This window comes from Fistularia commersonii, chromosome 8, assembly GCF_037954325.1.
Source record: "Fistularia commersonii isolate RoL2024-O1a breed Wild chromosome 8, RoL_Fcom_v1.0, whole genome shotgun sequence".
Lineage (NCBI taxonomy): Eukaryota > Metazoa > Chordata > Actinopteri > Syngnathiformes > Fistulariidae > Fistularia > Fistularia commersonii.
Window position 1 is genome coordinate 16177830 of NC_141291.1, and position 19216 is coordinate 16197045.

Here is a 19216-nt window from a genome sequence, read left to right on the forward strand (position 1 = left end):
TTTAAAATACCCGCACTCTTGGGTTCCATTTCATGTTTACTTTCTGTTTGACCTCTGACATTACATGGAAGGAATGGGGAGCATTATCAGTAAAGCAATTTTAAGGTTTATTGGAATTTAGATTAAATATTCCAGCATTAACTGAATTTCAAATGGATGGTCATTTTTTCCCCCAGAATCGGTTTTGCACTTTGCTGACAGTGGCCTTGTGGCTCAGTAATACAGCCAAAACTGCCAGTTGGCCTGCTCGAGCCCAGCCATTCCATTTGGAAAAGCACAGGCGGGATTTGCTTAAGGAAATGTTAGTCAAAACATTGGGTTTTGAGGCCAGTATAATTCACAAAGTGGAGAGTATAAAAAAGGTTTAACAGTAGATATCTTAATGTGTGGACATTTGGTTCATTCAGTGCAGAGTAATAATTCAGCTTTCCTTTTCATAAACCCAAATCTGTATAGTGGTAATATCCCACTATTATTATTTCTTATCATCATATGAGCGTATTTCTGGACTTTATCTGTTTATCTGTCATTGCTTCTCCCAATTGTCCACTTATTTCTTTCTCTCTCCATCTCTCTGGCTAACAAGCCCTCCTCCTTACATTCCAGCATTTCTCTCTCCTCCTCCCACCTGACAAAGCCATCATTGTGCCACAGATGCTATTTAATATGGAGCCCCCTCACAGTGTCCCTCACATAGTGCTAAATGACCTTTTTCTCTCGTGTCTTTGCTTCAATATCTGTTTTGTCTTCAGTTTGACTGTAATTAGCTGAACATTTGCCATACTTACACTCTCCATTTCACAATAACACTGCTCTGTTGGTTGTATCTTATGGAAACTCATTATATATGCATGCAAAAGTTTAATTTTGAGTTTCTATGGGTTTTGGGAAATACAGTTTGGGGTGATTTGCAATACATGACCATAAAATCTTGCTGCAATGCAACAATCAGCCACCAGCATTGTTCATCAACTCGAATACTGTCACACTCCAATGCTGTCTATGACCTACATGCAACATCCTCACAGGAAAGAAAGTTCATTGTTATTGCAGCTGACTCAAAGGATAAGGAAATCTAACTCTGAATTTCTGTCATGGGTGTGGGTGTCTTTGGGAAAGCCCAGATTACCTTCACTGCCACATGCTGGGGATCAACCAATATTTGGGTTTCTAAGTGTCCGGATATGACAGAGAGATCGGGGGGCAGTGAATTGTTAAATGGACCACACTGGTATCATTGTGCTGCGGCCCAGCTCACATATTGAAATGACCCATGGCTGTTGTATGGAAAAAAGCCAGGCAGAAAGATGAAGTCTGAGATTATAAGATAAAGAGAGGCAATAGTTAGATAAAAGTTACGGAAATTAATTCAAAAACAGAAAATAAGCAGACGGTACACCAAATGTTACAATAGTTGCTTTCAAAGAAAATATGATTACATTTTGTACTAATGACACACAGAAGTTGTTACTCCTCACTTCCTACTTACTACAGTAATCCACTCTACAAGAATACAATAATAACAATAGGCGCAAAATCTATCTTTACTTTGTCCTGTTTAAAATATTTACTGAAAGTGTGTCCTTCCAGCTTCCACATATCTGATTAATTCTATTAGTTCTATTAATTGGCGTATACATGTAAAGGTACATGAATGTTAAATAAATATAAATGAAAATATTTCAAACTGTCATTATAATTATTACAACATGAAATAATGTTGCATTTCCTACGTTATGTTCACATTTGTCACATGAGCTAGACATTTTCAGTATTTTTGTCAATAACTTAGAAAATACTGTCACATTTAACAAGTCTTATACATGTGAAACATCTGGTTTGACCATCAAGGATAAAGGCCAGATAATGTTTTTACCACTGGCTCAACATCCTGAAGTTTTGTTGTTACAAAAGGCATGGAGGTTAAAACGTGATCGTGTTATACTGTAGGCAGTGAGGTTTTCAAGCCATCCATCCGTCGTCTGCAGCTTATCCTGCCCTCGGGGTCGCGGGGGATGCTGGAGTCTATCCCTGCTGTCATTGGGGCAAGAGGCGGGGTACACCCTGGACTGGTCACCAGTCAATCACATGGCCACATATAAAGGGAAACAATCCTTCACTCACTGATTCGGGGCAATTTTTTCCAATTTTTAACCTGCTGCATGTTTTTGGACTGTGTCGGTGAACACGGAGGAAACCCACGAAGATACAGGGAGAACATGCAAACTCCACCCAGAAAGGTCCCCTTGTTGGAATCTTAGCCATGGTCCTTCGTGCTCTTAGGCCAAAGCGCTAACCACTGCACCACTGGGTTTTCAAGCCATTTCTAAAAATATGAAAGGTACATGAAGTGTGCTTTGCTATCTGAGATAAGTTCTATGGTGGGAACCCACCAAAGAAAAACCCACAATCTACTCATACAGTAGGTTCCAGAGCCAAAAAACTGCGGCAAAAAAACATGACTGACAGAACCAGCTCATCACCACAGAGCAAGTGTGCCACTGTATGACTAGAATGGCATCAATGCACACATGCATAGTTTTCTCCATTCCTTACAAATCTGCTTGCAATGGATAAGGCGGTTGATATGTGTTGTTCTTCATTCAGTCTATTGAGTCCCGTGATGGACTGTATTAGAGGCCAAGCAGTAAAGTTAGCTCAAATGACCCATACATGGAGGGTAGATTCTTCATCAGGGTATTAGCTTTGCCACAAACAGAGCCTTAGAGATGTCAAATTGGTTTGTTTGTATCAGAAATGGGCTGAATTTTGCACTTAATTTCTCACATAACACCATATATAGTATAAAACAGAGAATTCTGACAGATTTATCCACTAAATCAAATACATTTGTTCCTGCTCAATTCTAGACTATATATATATTATCAGTGAAGAATTCTCATGTTTTTTTCTAAGAGCAAAAATATAGAAGCATAATTCTTTAATTGAAAATGCCCTGTTGTTAGAGCTTGAAATGATTCCCTGCTTGGATATCTGTGTAGTGCAGGTCGAACTCATACTTAATTGGATTCAAAAAACTGCCGTTTTACAGGCACAGTTGGTACGCACAGTTGGATCACAGACATTGTAAATAAATGTCTTCAACAAACCAACTTACCATTACTGAAGCAGGACTGGCCACTTCTGTCATTGTGAGGAAAAAGAAACAAATACTGCTCACAGACCCAGATCTGACATGAAAAAAGTAAGTCCCCAAAAATCTTGCTTATGGTCCCTTTATTGTCAACAAATACATTCCTTCTTGAGCGAGGGTAATCAGTGGATGTCTAAGAAAGAGCCTCCATGCTTTGTCACACAGGCACTCACGCAAACACACACATGAGCGCACACTCCAAACATACAAAAGTAAAAGCCGGCGGTCTCAGCCAATTGCTATGTGTAGAGGAATGCAGCAGCAGCTGGAAATGGAGCTGTGGAGGGAAGGGGTGGGAGTCTCTCTCTCTCTCTCTCTCTCTCTCTCTCTCTCTCTCTCTCTCTCTCTCTCTCTTACTCGGTGTCATCCTTTCTCTTGTTTGCAGTCACACACGCACGCACGCGCACACACACACACACACACACACACACACACACACACACACACACACACACACACACACACACACACACACACACATATATATACACAGTAACTCATTATCTCAAACACACCTCAGTGAGACACGCATCCAAAGCATAATGTGCAGGTGTTAACAGACCACCTAGAGCTGACCCCTCTTTCTTATCATTCTCACCGGTTCAAAGAGAGTTCAGTGACTTTGAGAAAGAGAGTGCAGGTCAAAAAACAGATGATCATCTCTCAGGCGTGCTTGACTCATTTAAATAAAAAGAAACCACAATAAAGTTGTGATGCAGAAAAATGCAGTCTCCTCTCACGGAGACAAAATCCCGTCAAGGTAATTCATTCAGTAAGCACTAATATAAAAACAGCATAAACGCTATAACAAAAGGTCTATTAGTAGTATAGTACTGATGCCTTATAAAACAAATAGACAAATGAAACCTCAGTTAGTAAAACCAACATAACCTTCATGCAGTGACTTAAGTTGGAAATTCCCCTTCTACGTGTTATAGGTGAAAGAAAACCTCAGCAGTTGCAAATTACTTTTTTAAGTCACTCAACAGAGTCAATAGAATAGCTGTTGATGTTTGTGGAATATGGTATAACTCAGTAACACGGATACAAAATGGCCCCAATATTAATGCTCTGTTGATACCTGTAAAGAGATTTGCCCAAGAGCGGGTCTTTATCAAGTTTTTACCAACACACACTCACAATGCGAGAGGCTGAAGTACAGAGGTGATTTATAGAATCACCAAGATGTGTTGTCCCTTCATTTTCCAGAGCTGTTTTTCCACATCATTGTTTAGTGGGTGGCTGCTATTTGGCTAAGTTATGTGCACCATCTGAAAAATCTCAGATACATGTCAGGTCATGTATCGGTCCAGACACCATGCAGATAGAAAAAGCCAGCACCTCTTTATCAGAGATATGTTGTTTTATTTGGCATTGTTTTGCATTCTTCACAGTTGCTAGGTTTTAATCTAACGGGAGGATGATGACTCAGAATTAAATAGCAACACATTACATGACTGATCCTTCTCTGACCACGATCAGACTAAACATAATCCTAACCTGCACTCCAAATATTTTCAGGATTTACATTGAGTTGCAAGACAAGTAGTCAACCTTCTCAGTAAGGCAGTGCAAACAGCTGAATGTCCCCAGACAGATCTGGCCTACACACACACACACTCACACACACTCACACACACACACACACACACACACACACACACACACACACACACACACACACACACACACACACACACACTAGCATGCATGCCTATCCACCACTTCAGGATTATCTCACCTTATGCATAAACAGGAAAGCAGTTACTTCACCAAGTACCGTTCCACTTTGTCCGTTGCTTCTAAACTCTACAAAACACCTGGTACGTGTAGATACAATTTCTTGCCAAGAATTTTTAAACCAACAATTTCCAACCCACAGGATTACAGGATATACGTGAATCTTCAAATTATTTAAAGTTCAGCAAGTCATCTGTCTTTTCGCTGCCAGTCATGTGGATAAACACACGGCTGATATAAAAGATGACTTGTAAAAAAACAGCATCTTTACCAGACAAATCGACAACCTCAGTAAGGATTCTTGATGTTTTCTCATTACTGTCTAACTGGGAAAAAATGCATTGAAAGTTAAAAAATTCTTAACACACAACCAAATATTTTGAAACTTCTAAAATTCTGTACAAAATATTTTAGACGCAAACAAAATGAATTTGTGGACTGAATTATGTGTACTCCCAGTTATGTGGATTATGAATTAGGCCAGTATTTGTTCATTTGTTCCAACTGTCAACAAAAGACATTTCTGAATTGTAATACTGACATATTAAGAATGCATTTGGCTTGCCATCGGCCACTTACTAGTTTTCCTCTAAAGGTTAAAGAAATAGCAGAACATGAGTATTAAAAATGTGAATGAATGTAGACTATGGTTTCAGGTGACTAAATTAATAATTTAATACCACAGCCAGCATTAAAAACTATCCAGACAGCAATGTTGCCGACCTCAAATGTCCACTTCATCATCTCATATTGGGCCTTAAATGATCGTGGAGAGTAAGGCTGCTCAAATCGGACCACGTGTGAACAAAGACCGTCCATCATCACATTTGGACTCTTTTTGGCCCACAGGGCACTTGTCAGTGCTATAAACTAAGCTATAATTACAAAGGGGGCGGCGTGGCGCAGGAGGTAGAGCAATCATCTCTGGAAGCGAACATTCCTGATTCCTGATTCCTGGTTCCTCCTAGTGTGTCGGAGTGTTGCAGACACTGAACCCCAAACTGCTCCCCTGGCCCTGGTGGACGGCAGCCTACTGCTCATGGTTCATCCATGATGACTTAATTGCAGAGAACACCTTTCCCTACAGGGATTAATAAAGGATAAATTATTATAATTATAAAAAGTTTCTCAGATTAGCTACAAATGTACTGCTTGGGACATGACCACTGTTGATTTATATTGGTTTTACTGTCTGAATATGGCATCTGACCACTGTTTGATTTAAATGCTAATCGTAATGTATTTCCGAGCGAAACTGTATGTCTGTCAGACATCAAGACTGATGTTGAATTGACATCTGGTGGCAGCTGACTAAAGTCTCAAGCAACAGCTAGATGCTATTGGGATAATACTTCCAGTTTTTCAGTTCCTTTTAAGTTACTTTCAAGTGTTTCCAGAGGCTATTAAGGTTATTATGGTTTCTTGGAAGCATAACAGTTACTAAGTTTTCCCACTGACATCATCCACAAAAACACGGAGCTCATAGGTCTGAGGGGGCAGACGAAAGTTTGACAGCATTCCAGAGTTAATTCCACAATTCCCATGTGACCTCAGGAGGCTGCGCAAGAACTCCGGAGGTGTTTGGAAAGGGATTCAAACCAAGACACAGCTCAGAGATATACAGTTTACAAACTTGGCAGTCCATGTTTAGAATACATTTTTAAAGTGACCACAGATTTAAGATGCTTGATTTTTCACAAAGAAGGAAAGAAAGCCTGTGTAACTTGAACTGTCTACAAATGGAGGTGGGTTTGATTAAAGTGAATCTCAGGGGAATCCCAGACTGATGTTGAGCTTGAGGGATTTGCGTGTCTTTAACCCACATGGTTTTAAAAGGATTGTAATGACAGATAATTGACGAATATTGACACTGTTGGTGGATTATGGATAAGGATATTACATTCCTCTCTTTTTGTTTCTCACTCATTCCCTTTCTGAGTCGGAGTCACGCTAGATAGAAGATCCAACCTCTTTTTTTTTTCCATGTGACAGTCATTGTGTATCGAGGATGAAATCCTTTTAGACTCATTGTTCCCACTATGTAAGTACACCATCGTGTTAAACCACTCCTAGGGTGGACAAATGCCTACCCAAAAATAGTTCCTTGTCTCAGTTTCACACATACACAGCAAACAACCACAGCAGGAGTGTGATGATTTTTGATGAAATTTTCCACTAAAATGCCAAAGTGTAAATCTTATGAGGACTGGAAACATGACATGTTTCAGCAACACCAAAAATTGTCATAAAATGTATTATTAATTCACCTGCAGATGTTAGAATGACAATGTTTAGGAAAATAAATTTTGAAGCGCGTACAACTTGGGCACCACCAATAAAATTGAGATTAGTTGTTGAGACAAAGTTTGTTATCCTTACATATCTTTCAATTGGATATTTCTTTAAAATAATGTGTGTTGTAATTTTAATCACTTTTCTCAAATACTGTTTGGATGACTTTTTCTAATGAAAATGCACATATTCTACCTGCAAATTCAAAACAAATCTAAGTGTTGCACAGATATTAAAGCAGTTTATAAAAAATTAAATTACTTTCAAAAGTTAATACATCCTTAAAATTATTGTAATTATCCGATTGAGATTACAAACAACAAAAACAACAATATGTTTTCTGAATGCTATCCACCACTATGGGAGTTGATTGCATACGATTGTTACTGAGATCAAAACACAGTACATGCCAACCGTTAAAAGGTCAAGTATTAATATTTTTCCATGATCCTTTTCAATATATTGAGCACATGTATTTTTAAATGGCCGTAAATATTGCAGTAAATGCATTTTAAACGGTCCAGATGAGTGGACACTATGTGAGTTCTCCTTTACTCCTTAATGCACAATATAAATGTATTACTAAACTATGGAAGTTCACACTTGTGTAGTCTTCTACTGGGAAGCTAAAGGGGATACAGTATGGTGGGGTACTCCAAACACCAAAGGAATGCTCTCCATCCGTCTCCCACTTGGCCTGACATGGTATGTGTAATTACTGCACAATTAAAGTGGGTGTGTTTTTGTGTGTGTGTGCGTGTGTGTGTGTGTGTGTGTGTGTGTGTGTGTGTGTGTGTGTGTGTGTGTCTACCACACATTGCTTGTTGACCACACTCGACTGTGTCAACACTGTGGCCTGGCCAGAGCAGCCAGTTTCACACAGCAGAATCAGGATGTGAAAGAAGAAGGGGGAAATTTAAGAGAAAGCAAAACATTTGCTTCAGACAGATGTTGTGAGGAAAGCAGCTGTTCAGCTATTCCTCACTGGTCCACAAAGCAAATGAATTCAGATGAAAGACATTTTCATTCTCCTCCTACCCTTCTTTTGCTTATTCTCTTCCAGACTTTGCTTTTTTACTCTGTTCTCTTTTCCTCTTTCATTTTGTTTTCCTCTCCCTCCTCTTTCTTGCTTTCTTCACTTGACTCAGTTTCCCTCCTCCATCCATAGGAATGAGGAGCATCTGTCACAACTGTCTATGTCTATAGAGGGTGACCACTGGATAAACACACACACACACACACACACACACACACACAAACACAGACTAACTTTCGTCAGAATTCTTTCTCAATTTCTTCTGCCGAAGAAGTGATCTCACACAAGTGTGTAAAAAATGTGTGTATCCCAAAGCTTTCCCTTTTTTTAGGAACCACTTTTCTTTAAGATGACAAACCATAAGATCCCAGGAGTTAAACATGATTACACCAAAAGCTTCTAACAATTTCTACTAACATTTGAATGTCACTTTATCTTCTGCTGTCTATGCATGCATCATTGAAAACTCATACCAGATTCTTTAGATATGGGCAAAAATACATTCAGGCAAAGGTAAGTTTATGTTATTGTTTTTATTTCCTCTCATACATAACATAATGCTTTATAAATGAGAAGCTGCTTGTTTTTGTTCTTTTACTGATTCTTTTTACTGCTTTTCTCAGCAAGCATCCATTACTTGGGTTTAGTGTTCGAATTTAGCAGAATTATGGAGGAACTAGGAGAAAAACTCTGATGCACCCACATGTAGCTTAATGGTTCACTAAAGGTGTAAATCTTGAATAGCATACTGACAATTTTATGTTTCTGTTTGCCAGCTCATATTGGTGAAGGCAGATCTTCTGTGATGCACCTGTGGGCTGGAAAATGGTCAATGGGAATAAAGAAAGTATGTCCTGTATCGGCTGCTGTCCCTTTACTGTCTGAACTATTGACGGGAAACAGCTATTTCATGCCTCAGGGTCAATGATGAATATTTTATTTTATTTATTTTCATATTTATTTTGTAGAGGAAAAAATTGGTAGCTTATGGGCAGAAGTTCAAAATTGGCTTTTTTTCTGAGTTTTGCAGCTTTAACTTATGAAATAAAAATGTATTGTTTGTTTTTTTTAAATGAATAATTGGCCAACATAGAAAATGGTGAGAGTGATTTTTCAACAGATTAACCCTCTCAGGCTCAAATTAAGTTGTGGCGTAATTAGCTAAGTAGCATTTAGCTGTCGCAAATCTGCAACATCTGCCTGGAGAGGGTTAATTAATGTGCTGCCCCCTGATTTACACATAGTGAACCATTAGTGCCAGGGCCTCATGTCTTCCCCACCTTTTTGTCTTTTCTCAATGGCTTTAGATCACATAAAAATTATAAACTTCCCTTTCTTCTAGATTCCCCATGATATTTTTAAGATGTCTGAGGAGGTAGACCTCCAAAGGTTCTGCTAGGATGGTGTTGTTCAACTGTGTGAAGCATGTTTATTATGTCACTACAAAAGTGTTTTCCCTGGACACCATGGTGTGTTAAAAATTGACACAGATTGTTTTATTTCTAACATCTGTTTTTAGATTGTACCCAGTATAGCGAACAGTCTTGTGTCAGTGAGACCATAGCGGCCATTTCTTTCACAGCAAGTGACTTTGCTTAACTTAGCATCAAACTGTAGCATTCCCTTTAGGAACATGGTCATTTCAGCATTGGAAAATCACAGTTTGCAGTTAAAAACCGAGTTTTAGCTGAAACATTCACAACTTTTATTGTGTGTGAAATACTGTGTAAACAAATCTCCTTGGCATTTTGCAGACTGTGTCCTTCACAGGCAACAACCACATTCAAACATGTGCAATTCATATACTGACAAAATGTTATGCCAATAAGAATTTCACAAAAATGTTTATGTTTTGGCCTTCCACCATAACTGTAAAAAGCAGTACTGTAATCGACTTTGAAACAGTATTTTAATGTTATCGGTATAGAAGCCATTTATTCATAAAGTATTGCCTCCCTTTAGTTGCTTTCAAGAACACCAGCTTTTTAAAAAGTTGAGAAGTTGATTTTTCATTGCATCACTTTCGGAAACCAAAAATCTTTATTAAATAACCTATCTCCAGAAAGTAAAACACATGAATCCCTGACGTTAGGACCTTAGTGCTTCTGTATTTCCACATGTCAATGATGAATACAGGAAAAGGATCAGATATAGCTGCTTTTTGAACGATTTCAAATATAAAAAAGTAAAATCCTTAAGTCACATGATCATTAACCAGTTCATGAAAAGTGCACAACGTGTGTCAACGGTTTTCTGCATCACCCAATATGGAAATGTAATATATGGAAGTCAAAAAAGCTTAGGCCATCCCTATCAAAATAGTAAGCATCAAGAAAAGCCACTGCATATATTATTTGAGCAATGATTTACATCCCTTTTTAGGAGTCTGTAGATGAGTTTCAAGTAGCCTTTACAAAAATGTAAAGTGATCTTTTTGTTAGATGCCAAAAATTGAAAGAGGAAGCTGAGCCGTCAGGTAACTGACCGCCAGGATGCCCTTGAGCAGAAAATGCTCTAGTGAAAATGATCATGATTACTACGCTAGAAAGATCCATGTTCTGTTTTAGAACACATTACGGGAACTGTAGAGCTGTTTAAGCACTATCACTGAAATGCAACGGGCAAAGCTGTCATCTGGCTTCTAATCTTCACCTGATGGTCAGTCAACACACCTTCATCCTGCTGTGCTAACACATGCGTCATCTTGGCTTGAGGTTTTGTTCCTTCAGTAACTGGTTGTTGAGGTTGATGACAATGTTGGCGAAGTCAGTTAGGTCTACAAAGTCTGAGGTGATGATGTTGACTCCTCCTGTCCCCGGCCTCTGTGCCTCCACCCAGGACATGATGGTCGGTAGGTTTCTGCTTGACGGAGCCCAAAACAAGAAAGGAAATTAGGCTACGTGTGTGTGTGTGTGTGTGTGTGTGTGTGTGTGTGTGTGTGTGTGTGTGTGACTAAAAGAATTTCACCAGGTTCCTACGTCTAATATCCTGATGAAATTGAATTCACAATTTGAAATATTCACTCTTTTTACCAGAAATACACTTTAAATGCCAATGTTAAGTGAATGTTTCTGTGATATGTGAAAACTGTATATACACATATACTGTAAATGGGTCTGGATGTGTAATTTGCCTGTACATCACTAAAATGGATTAGAATTAAACAGAGATGTTGTGATGGAAGTTTAGACTTTTATATTTAGAAGCAAATGCATTTGGCAAAACTAAAACAGTATAAACATATTATATATATATATTTTAATTCTTTCTGACCTCATCCCTGTGATGAAATGTTGTGTGAAGTCTTGATGTGATGCTCTTCACTAAACACTGTCGGAATAACTCTTACCTAAAAACTTCACCAGATATTCAGTACCACTGCTCTCAACTACTGCTTGCTTGTGGTTTTATACAAAAAGAAAACAGTTTTACTGCACCAAAGATAAAACCCATACACCTCTCTGATTCTCTAGGACAGGGGTGTCAAACTCAAATACAACATAGGCCATAATGTAAAAATCGGTACAAGTCGATGGCCGGAGTAGTTTAATTTCTTTTTTTGAAAAACTTATTGAAATGAATTTGTTGCACATATTGACCCTGAAACTAACGAAGCTTTTTAATCACTTCTTATTAAAACAACATTAAACATAAAATAAATTTAAAAAAAAAATCAGGCGCAACAATTTCTTCCGGCTCTATATGCAGCATTTCCAGGGTGATTTCTAATGAAAAAAATGTCAACAGCCAAAAATAATAATTTCCTTTAGAGAAAAATCCAACACATCTTGTGGTAGCAAGACAAAAGTCCAAAAAGGAAACAGTGCAGCTCAGTTATCTGCTCTGATGCTCTCTCGTCTAAGCAGGAACCTTGACCTGACAAAGCTTAAACATTCTTGTCTATAAGCAACAAAATTAAATACAAGAAAAATATGTTGCATTTATTTCTTATGGCTCGATAGGCAATGCATTCTCAGCCCAATGTGTTAATCGGCTGACGATACTGGCGCATTACCACCCCTTCTCGTCAGGGGAGGGACTCAATTTCCATTTTAGAACACAAACATGTGCAAAATACTAACTCCGTGTTTATCCTCATTAGGTTTCAAGAGAAATACAAGTGTTGATGTAGACATGACGCTCCAGGTCCGTCTAAAACAATACGGTTGATGCATCCGGATGAGAAGGAGCTGCAAAAAGTAGCTGTTCCTGACCAATTCCTGGCGCAATTCCTCCTAGATCCTGCCTACTAGTACATTCTCGAACACACATCGTGGGTGCTTCATCTGTTCTCAGTGCCACAAGTTTATCCCAATAATTAAATATTATCCTGCGGAACAAAAGCAATCCCACCGAGGGCCTTGAGTTTACCTGTGTACATATCATACACCAGTCCCTTTATCTGACTCTCCTAGTTGCAAGACACAAGGTACAACCTGACCTGCTCCCCAGTCAATCACAGTGCCACGTTTAGAGACAGATATTCACTCTCTCAGTTGCAGAATCTGGGCAATTTTTTCCCAATGAACCTGTTGCGTAGCAGAATCGAACCGGGTCCTCCGTGCTGGGAGACCACACCACCAACTACTGTGCCACCCTAAGGATGAATCATTTCACGAAATATTTACTCACTTGTTGATCAAAAATCCTTTTGACCTCAACATGGCCATACACTTTTGAATTTTTTTTTTTAAATTTTAGACGAGAGCTCACCTGTGAATAGCATCTTGAATGATTCATTTACAAAGTGAGTTGTTTGAGTGATATAACACTCATTTAATCTATTGATATTGCAGATCTTTAGTATGTTTTAAACCATCATCCTCAAGGGACACTTCAGTCGGTCACTGTTTGAAATTATAAATGAATACGTTTAAAAGGTTAAAGACAGAGATTCTGTCAGTACCCACTATCCCCTTTCCAAGATCTTTAAATTTCAACACTGTTTTTTCCTCTTCTTTTTCTCCTTGGCATACACACACTCATACACATCACAATACATATGCACACGAGCAGACTTCCACCATTGTAACACTTCCAACACCCTTCTATTCTCCACAATATTGTAGCCGGCAGCAGAACAAAACCAGGAAGGCTGACTGTTTATCCAGCGGTGATAAACAATCCCATTTCCTTAGAAGTGCAAAATTAGGCCACCTCCTGTCTCGCCACAGCATCCGTTCAGGGTTTTATCCCTCAGCATCTGTGGCTGTTCCACTCAAATTTAAGGGTACACAGGGTATGTATTATAAGTCAGGATTTCCACTGTCATTTCCACTTAGATATTGCTGAATTACATGCAAAAATATTTCAGGCCTTTCTCAGGAAAAAAAATCTTATCTGACAGATGACATGTTTCTTGATCCACAAGAATTTGTAAATGGAAAATGAAGAATATGGGTAATTTCTAGAGGACTAAGCTAGTGAAGACAGAACACGGCGTAGGAAACACATTATGCGTTCTATTAATCCTTTCCTAATGTAAGAAGGTCTCGAGGCCGTTAGAATCATTATTATGCAATTTCCAGAAATCAATAGTGATTTTTATGAACATGAACTGTACTGCTCTCTGCTGGACATAAAGTAAACATGTACTAAATCTCGCACCTTCACTTTTGTTTATATATTGTGCAAGTTATATGCATTTTTTCAAACAATTAAAATTTTATGTTTGCAAATGTGAAAATTTGTTTTTCATCAGAGCTCCTGACAGTTTCAAAAGCAAAGGTCACCATAAGACCAATTAGAAGGAAAATTCCAACAGCATTCAAACATTTTTAATTCAAGACGAAAAATTATTGGATTCACATTAATACTAAAAATATTGTTGAAAGTCTTGCCATCAAATACATTTGCAGATTTTGATCTACTTTTTTTGCTTGTACAATAAATACCAAAGTAATAAAGGTCAATGAAAAGAGTCTGTGTTTGTCTGCATTTCTGGGAGTGTGAGTATGTCTTAAATGCATGTTTCCATAAAAACAAAGATTACCAATGACACACTCCAACCTGCACACTGACCTTTCAACCAGGTAGTTACGCAGACCCCAGACCAAGCCCTTGGCGACAGTGTTGACTCTTGGTGTGAGGATGGCCTGGGACACGTGGAAGGAACCCTGCTTGGCTCTTTCCTTCAGCGTGCTTTCCAGGAACTGGAAAATAAATACCATGACTCAAAATGCAACTCTGTTGTTAATAGCTATTAAATGAGCTTCTAGATAATACAATGGGGGAAATGGAGGTAATTAAAGGGGGAACGGAATGACAAGGAGATCTGAAGAAATAAAACAAATATTGATCAATCAAAGTTACTCTGTTCCGATAACAGAGCAAGAGATGAGATCTATAGATCCAGCAAGGCTTTCTCAGTTGCTTTCTAACCTGAATGAGCTTTTCGGGTTCTGTAGTGTTTGCCCAGGGAGCAGGGATCTTGTGGCCAGGCCACATGACAGAGATGGACTGAGCTGAGGGATGGTGGTAAAAAACTATTACCTGTGGAGAGGAAAATGAAGTGAGTTGAAACAGGGGGGCATAATAGACGATCAGTGATCTCTCAAACATAGGGATTTATTCTTTAACATGAAGTAAAAAAACAGATGAGTGATTTTTCTTCCAGGGGCACTTGGAAAAAAACTAAATGCATGAATAAAAAAGAATTCAGCCCTCTGCAGTTAGTATTACATACCCCTGTTTGCTGACCCATGCTGCCTCTCCCTCTCCATTGCCAAGTTAGCCACGATTAAGGTCAGTGGAACCCAACCGATGTATTTAAATCGGAGACAGCAGAAAAAAAAGGGTTGACACCGTATAGGCAAAAAATTTGTGTAAAGCCTTTTAGAAAAGCCCTTATTTCAATGCAAACACATGAGAATGCACATGATGGGATGAAGAAATTATATTAGAGAAAAGTGACAGAATCGATTCAAAATTCTAATTTAGAGATCGGGTAAAAGTAAGGAGTGGGTGATTGTATGGAAAAGAAAAAAAATCATAAGTAGTATCATAAGAGGATGGCAGACTGGCTGATGGAACATTAATGGGATGAGGCTCATCACTAAACCCTGCACAGGAGAGTCACAGCAGCAGGGATTACCTTACCGGAGACGCATACATTCTGAATGGCACACTCTTGTGTCTGGTTATAGTACTCGTGTTATGGTTGTAGTATATCTGCTAACAAGTGATCTGCACGCTCATGCCCTCACTCAAGCATAGGGATGATATCTTCCTCTTCTTCTTTCAGCTTTTCCCTTCAGGTGTCACCACAGCGAATCAACCTTCTCCATCTAACTCTATTCTCTGTATCCTCCTCTCTCACACCAATGAACTTCATATCCTCTCTCATTGCGTACATAAATCTTTTCTTTGGTCTTCCTTGAGCCCTCCTGCCCGGCTACCAATATATTCACTTGATACAACAAATGCAAACAAAAGTGACTGCACATCCAAACAGAAAATTAAAGCAAGTTTGCACAAAAGTGGGTGCTCCGCAGTAGTCTGGGAGCCACAACCCCCCCCGTGCCAGGCGGGCGTGCCGCTGCCCTTTATAGGGATCTTCATTAGCGGCATTTGCTGCAGCTGGCGCCGATTGCAAATTGGGATCAGGTGTGATACCCTGACATTATAAGAACTATAGCAGCGAACAAATTGCAAAAAAGGAAGAAAAAAAAAAAAAAAAAAAATCAATTACAAGGGGTTTTTTTTCCCAATTGTTTAAATGTTGGCTTTAAACTTTATTACTTTAATGAAACTGCATGCAATAAAATCACCAGCGATATCCAAGCTGTAAACAGAAAACCCACTGATTGAAACACTTCTAGGAAGCATAGATTAGTTTAGGCTGGTTACAAAAACTGAAATTGATTTTTTTTTCTCCCATATCATTGTTTTTATAGTTTAAGTTCTCTAATTCATAAAGACCTCACCTGGTATTTCTTCTCCCATAGGAAGTCCAGAGTGATGGTCTCCACTGTACAGTCTTTACAAAGCTTACTGCCAAACACTTCCTGAAGCATGTTGATGAGGTATACGTGGTGCTCTGGGCCCATTGCATAGTAGTGGTTGAAATCCAAGAATACAACCTGTATCAGTCAGTTCACACACATCAGATCTCACTGATGTGACACATATTTGTATTTCTGATTTTGGGTGTCAGTGGATATAAAGCCTTCATATTCCTCACCTCTTTCCTGTGTCTGCATAAGAAGTAGTTGATTTCATTCAGGCAATCTCTGACCTTTGGAAGAGGGTAGAACACATAAAGAAGTCATGTGCTTCATCTACTGATAGCCATACATTGTTTGTCATGTGTACAGAAGAACCTCCATGAATCAATTATTGCCCTTGAAGACATTTTTGGAAAGAAATCCCTTTCATGGTGGTAATTGATTTATTTTCATGGATAACTGTTATAACATATAATTAAAGTACTTGTCAGCCAGAGGAGTTTTACTTCTTCAATCTCAAGTCTATCTGAACAAACACTGGTTGTAGCAAAGCCATTATTGCACCACCATGTCTTATTGTCGTGATAGGGTGGGACCCCCACTGATCCTCTTTAAAGATCACCTTCAGCTGTAAACTAACAGAAATCCTTGAAGACAAACTATGGCTGCCAGTTAAAATGCATTTAACGTTTGTGAGGCTTCAATCACCTCTTTTATTTCAGGACCAGGAAAGAACAAGAGTGAAAAGTGCATGATAAAAGACCATTTAAGTTACACGACAAAAATGATCATCACCTTGTGTCCAAACAAGCCATGAATGAAGTAGATCTCATTTCCTGACTCGCCGGGTTTGGAGGAGACCCGGAGGTCAAAGTAGCGAATCCCTGCATCCAGTTGCTCCTGAAAGGTCAGGTTCTACAAAATAGAAGTAAAAAAGAAAGTGTACTGAAAGTGTCTGATCAGCAAACAACATTGACTTACAGGCGTGCCAGGCCGCAGGCCGTACCTGGGTCATGGACCACTTCACCATAACTTTCTTGGCTAAAACGCTAAACATGGTGGCCAGGTACTTCACGTAAACCTTCTGGTCAGGCCCCACTGGAGCCTCCACGTCCACCCAGTAAGTAAAGGAATCGTGGGATCCTGTAGGAGAGACGGGGAGCCGGGGAAGGATGAAGATGATTATGATGGTGCACACCATGTTTCTCTTTTTTTTCCCACTTGGAAGAGGACATCAAGAAGAAGCAGGTGTCTCACCTGGGACGGCGATGTGTTTGAGGGGCATGGCACTCAGCCTGGCGGGGAGGGAGCCCATCCAGTTGGCGTTGACGGTGCCGATGCCGGCCGGTCGCGTCTTCATGTCACAAATAGACCGTAAGACAGCAAACCAGTGACGAGTCGCTGCGTGATCCAGACGGCACCAAACTTGTTTTGGTCATCTTAGAATATGAATCTGGAACTGTGTTCAAATATCCAGACGCCGCGCCGTGCGTCTTCACCGACACCCGTCTCTGACGTCGTCCTGCGCCGGTCACCTGCAGAACTAACGACCGCGCAAATCCTCTTAGTGCGTCGATCCACTGGGTTAAACCTCCTCCCATCCCTGCTTCTTAACCCGAAGAGTTTGTGTGAGTGAGGACTACCGTCAAACCCCCCGCCACCGTTTTGATAGCGATGCAGCGTTTAATAGAAATGGCCTGTCACAACATGGTCCTTGAACGCATCACGGATGCCAAATTGAATCGTAGTAGCCTTTTCTTCATTTTTGTTGATGAAGTATTGAAAATCTTATCTCTCCTGCCTGACTTACGCTGCATGTAATTTTTCTGACTTCAGTTTCTGTGTTTGTGTATGTATATATATCAATATCCGAGCACTAAAACCAAATACATACATGCAGTAGATACTGCATACATTCTGTGGCAAATCTATTAATGTATCTGTTATTTATTTATTTATTTATTTATTTGTTTATTTGTTTGTTTGTTTGTTTGTTTGTTTGTATGTTTATTTATTCATTTAACAACATTTCAGTTGTTATCTCGATTCTCATAAATGCATAATATTGATAATATTTTCAATAAAAAATATTCATTCAATAGTATTGAAAATACCTTAAACACAAGAGGGCACTTCAGTTTTGTAGCTTGGCTGACCTATTGCTGGCCCTAGGGGGTCATTTGACTGCATTAAAAGAGTTAAACTTAAATACTTGAAGATTTGTTCTTAAGCTTTTTTAATACACACATGCGTGCGCACACACAAACACACATAGAGAGAGAGAGAGAGAGAGAGAGAGAGAGAGAGATCCTGAGCACATCCTTAAAGCTGTAGGTCAGGGGTGTCAAACTCATTTTGGTCTGGGGCCACATACAAATTTGATGTCAAGTGGGCCGGACCAGTAAAATCATTACCTAGAAGTAAAAATAAGTCAAAATTTTTCCTTTGTTTTAGTGTAAAGGAGGTAATCAGGTAAATAAAAATAGGTAATAAAAAATCTTTATATGTAATGAACTGTTCCTCTAAAAAATACATGACAAATGAATATTAAAAATGAATATTAAAAAATAATTACTGAAATTACACCCTAAAAATATTGTTAAGTTGAAAGAGAAAATCTTGTCACTGTGGGAATAATTACCCCTAGAAAATATGAGAAATTGGTAGCATGTATAAGAGGATGTACTGTATAATGTTTACAAGGCTAATGGTGGCTATTCTGGCTATTAAATCAATCTTTTTAATTTTTCCCATTTTTTATTTTTTGGTATAGTTTCGGTGTTTTTTTATAGAAAAGAAGAAAGAAAAGAAAAGATCATTTTAACAGTGTCACTAGAGGTTTTTTAATCAAAAAATCATTTTGTTTTCAAATTTTGAAGCAAAAAATATATTGCAAGGTCATTTTTTCTTTTTCTCTTTGTACGTTTTTTTTTCTTTTAACACACTGTATAAAACCCTCAGATGCATGTGCGAAAAAATGCACGGGTCGCACCGACACAAAGATTTTGTTTCAGGTAGGGGGCCACAAAATATTGTTCTTAGGGCCAA

The 19216-nt window shown here is 38.9% G+C and overlaps 2 protein-coding genes across 8 annotated transcripts in view; both read right to left on the reverse strand.

Annotated features, from left to right (window-relative positions):
- phldb2b (pleckstrin homology-like domain, family B, member 2b) overlaps positions 1-3427 on the reverse strand; it is a 41461-nt gene extending 38034 nt beyond the window's left edge. For 4 of the 5 annotated variants that reach the window (XR_015106538.1, XM_086151401.1, XM_086151402.1 and 1 more), the window contains exon 1: positions 3119-3427. Coding sequence is in view for 4 of the 5 variants with exons in the window: in XM_086151401.1 (XP_086007527.1) it covers positions 3119-3151 (33 nt within the window). In the remaining variant the exon portion in view is untranslated. The remainder of the gene's footprint in view (positions 1-3118) is intronic. The other variant, XM_086151399.1, reaches the window with a different exon arrangement.
- A 2428-nt stretch (positions 3428-5855) lies between these two features.
- On the reverse strand, positions 5856-17679 carry plcxd2 (phosphatidylinositol-specific phospholipase C, X domain containing 2). 3 transcript variants are annotated; one of them, XM_086151413.1, is made up of 9 exons: positions 17426-17679; positions 17175-17311; positions 16964-17083; positions 16405-16458; positions 16148-16303; positions 14604-14714; positions 14244-14374; positions 10895-11081; positions 5856-5975 (listed from the first exon to the last, which is right to left on the reverse strand). In XM_086151413.1, the coding sequence occupies exons 1-8, from the start codon at positions 17526-17528 to the stop codon at positions 10922-10924; spliced, it is 972 nt and encodes a 323-aa protein (XP_086007539.1). In that variant the 5' UTR covers positions 17529-17679; the 3' UTR covers positions 5856-5975; positions 10895-10921. The 3 variants fall into 3 exon arrangements, with proteins under 3 accessions (XP_086007539.1, XP_086007538.1, XP_086007540.1); XM_086151412.1 differs by lacking the exon at positions 5856-5975 and having other exon boundaries at positions 9594-11081; XM_086151414.1 differs by lacking the exons at positions 5856-5975; positions 16148-16303 and having other exon boundaries at positions 9594-11081.
- Positions 17680-19216: the final 1537 nt, after the last annotated feature.

What these genes read in the sequence shown, in the direction of transcription:
- plcxd2 (XM_086151413.1), bottom strand. Translation starts at nt 17,528, where the DNA reads ATGAAGACGCGACCGGCCGGCATCGGCACCGTCAACGCCAACTGGATG. An exon ending in ATGGCTTGTTTGGACACAAG is followed by an intron (nt 16,459 to 16,963) that starts GTGATGATCATT and finishes CCTCTTCCAAAG; the next exon opens with GTCAGAGATTGCCTGAATGA. An exon ending in TATGCAGACACAGGAAAGAG is followed by an intron (nt 16,304 to 16,404) that starts GTGAGGAATATG and finishes TGACTGATACAG; the next exon opens with GTTGTATTCTTGGATTTCAA.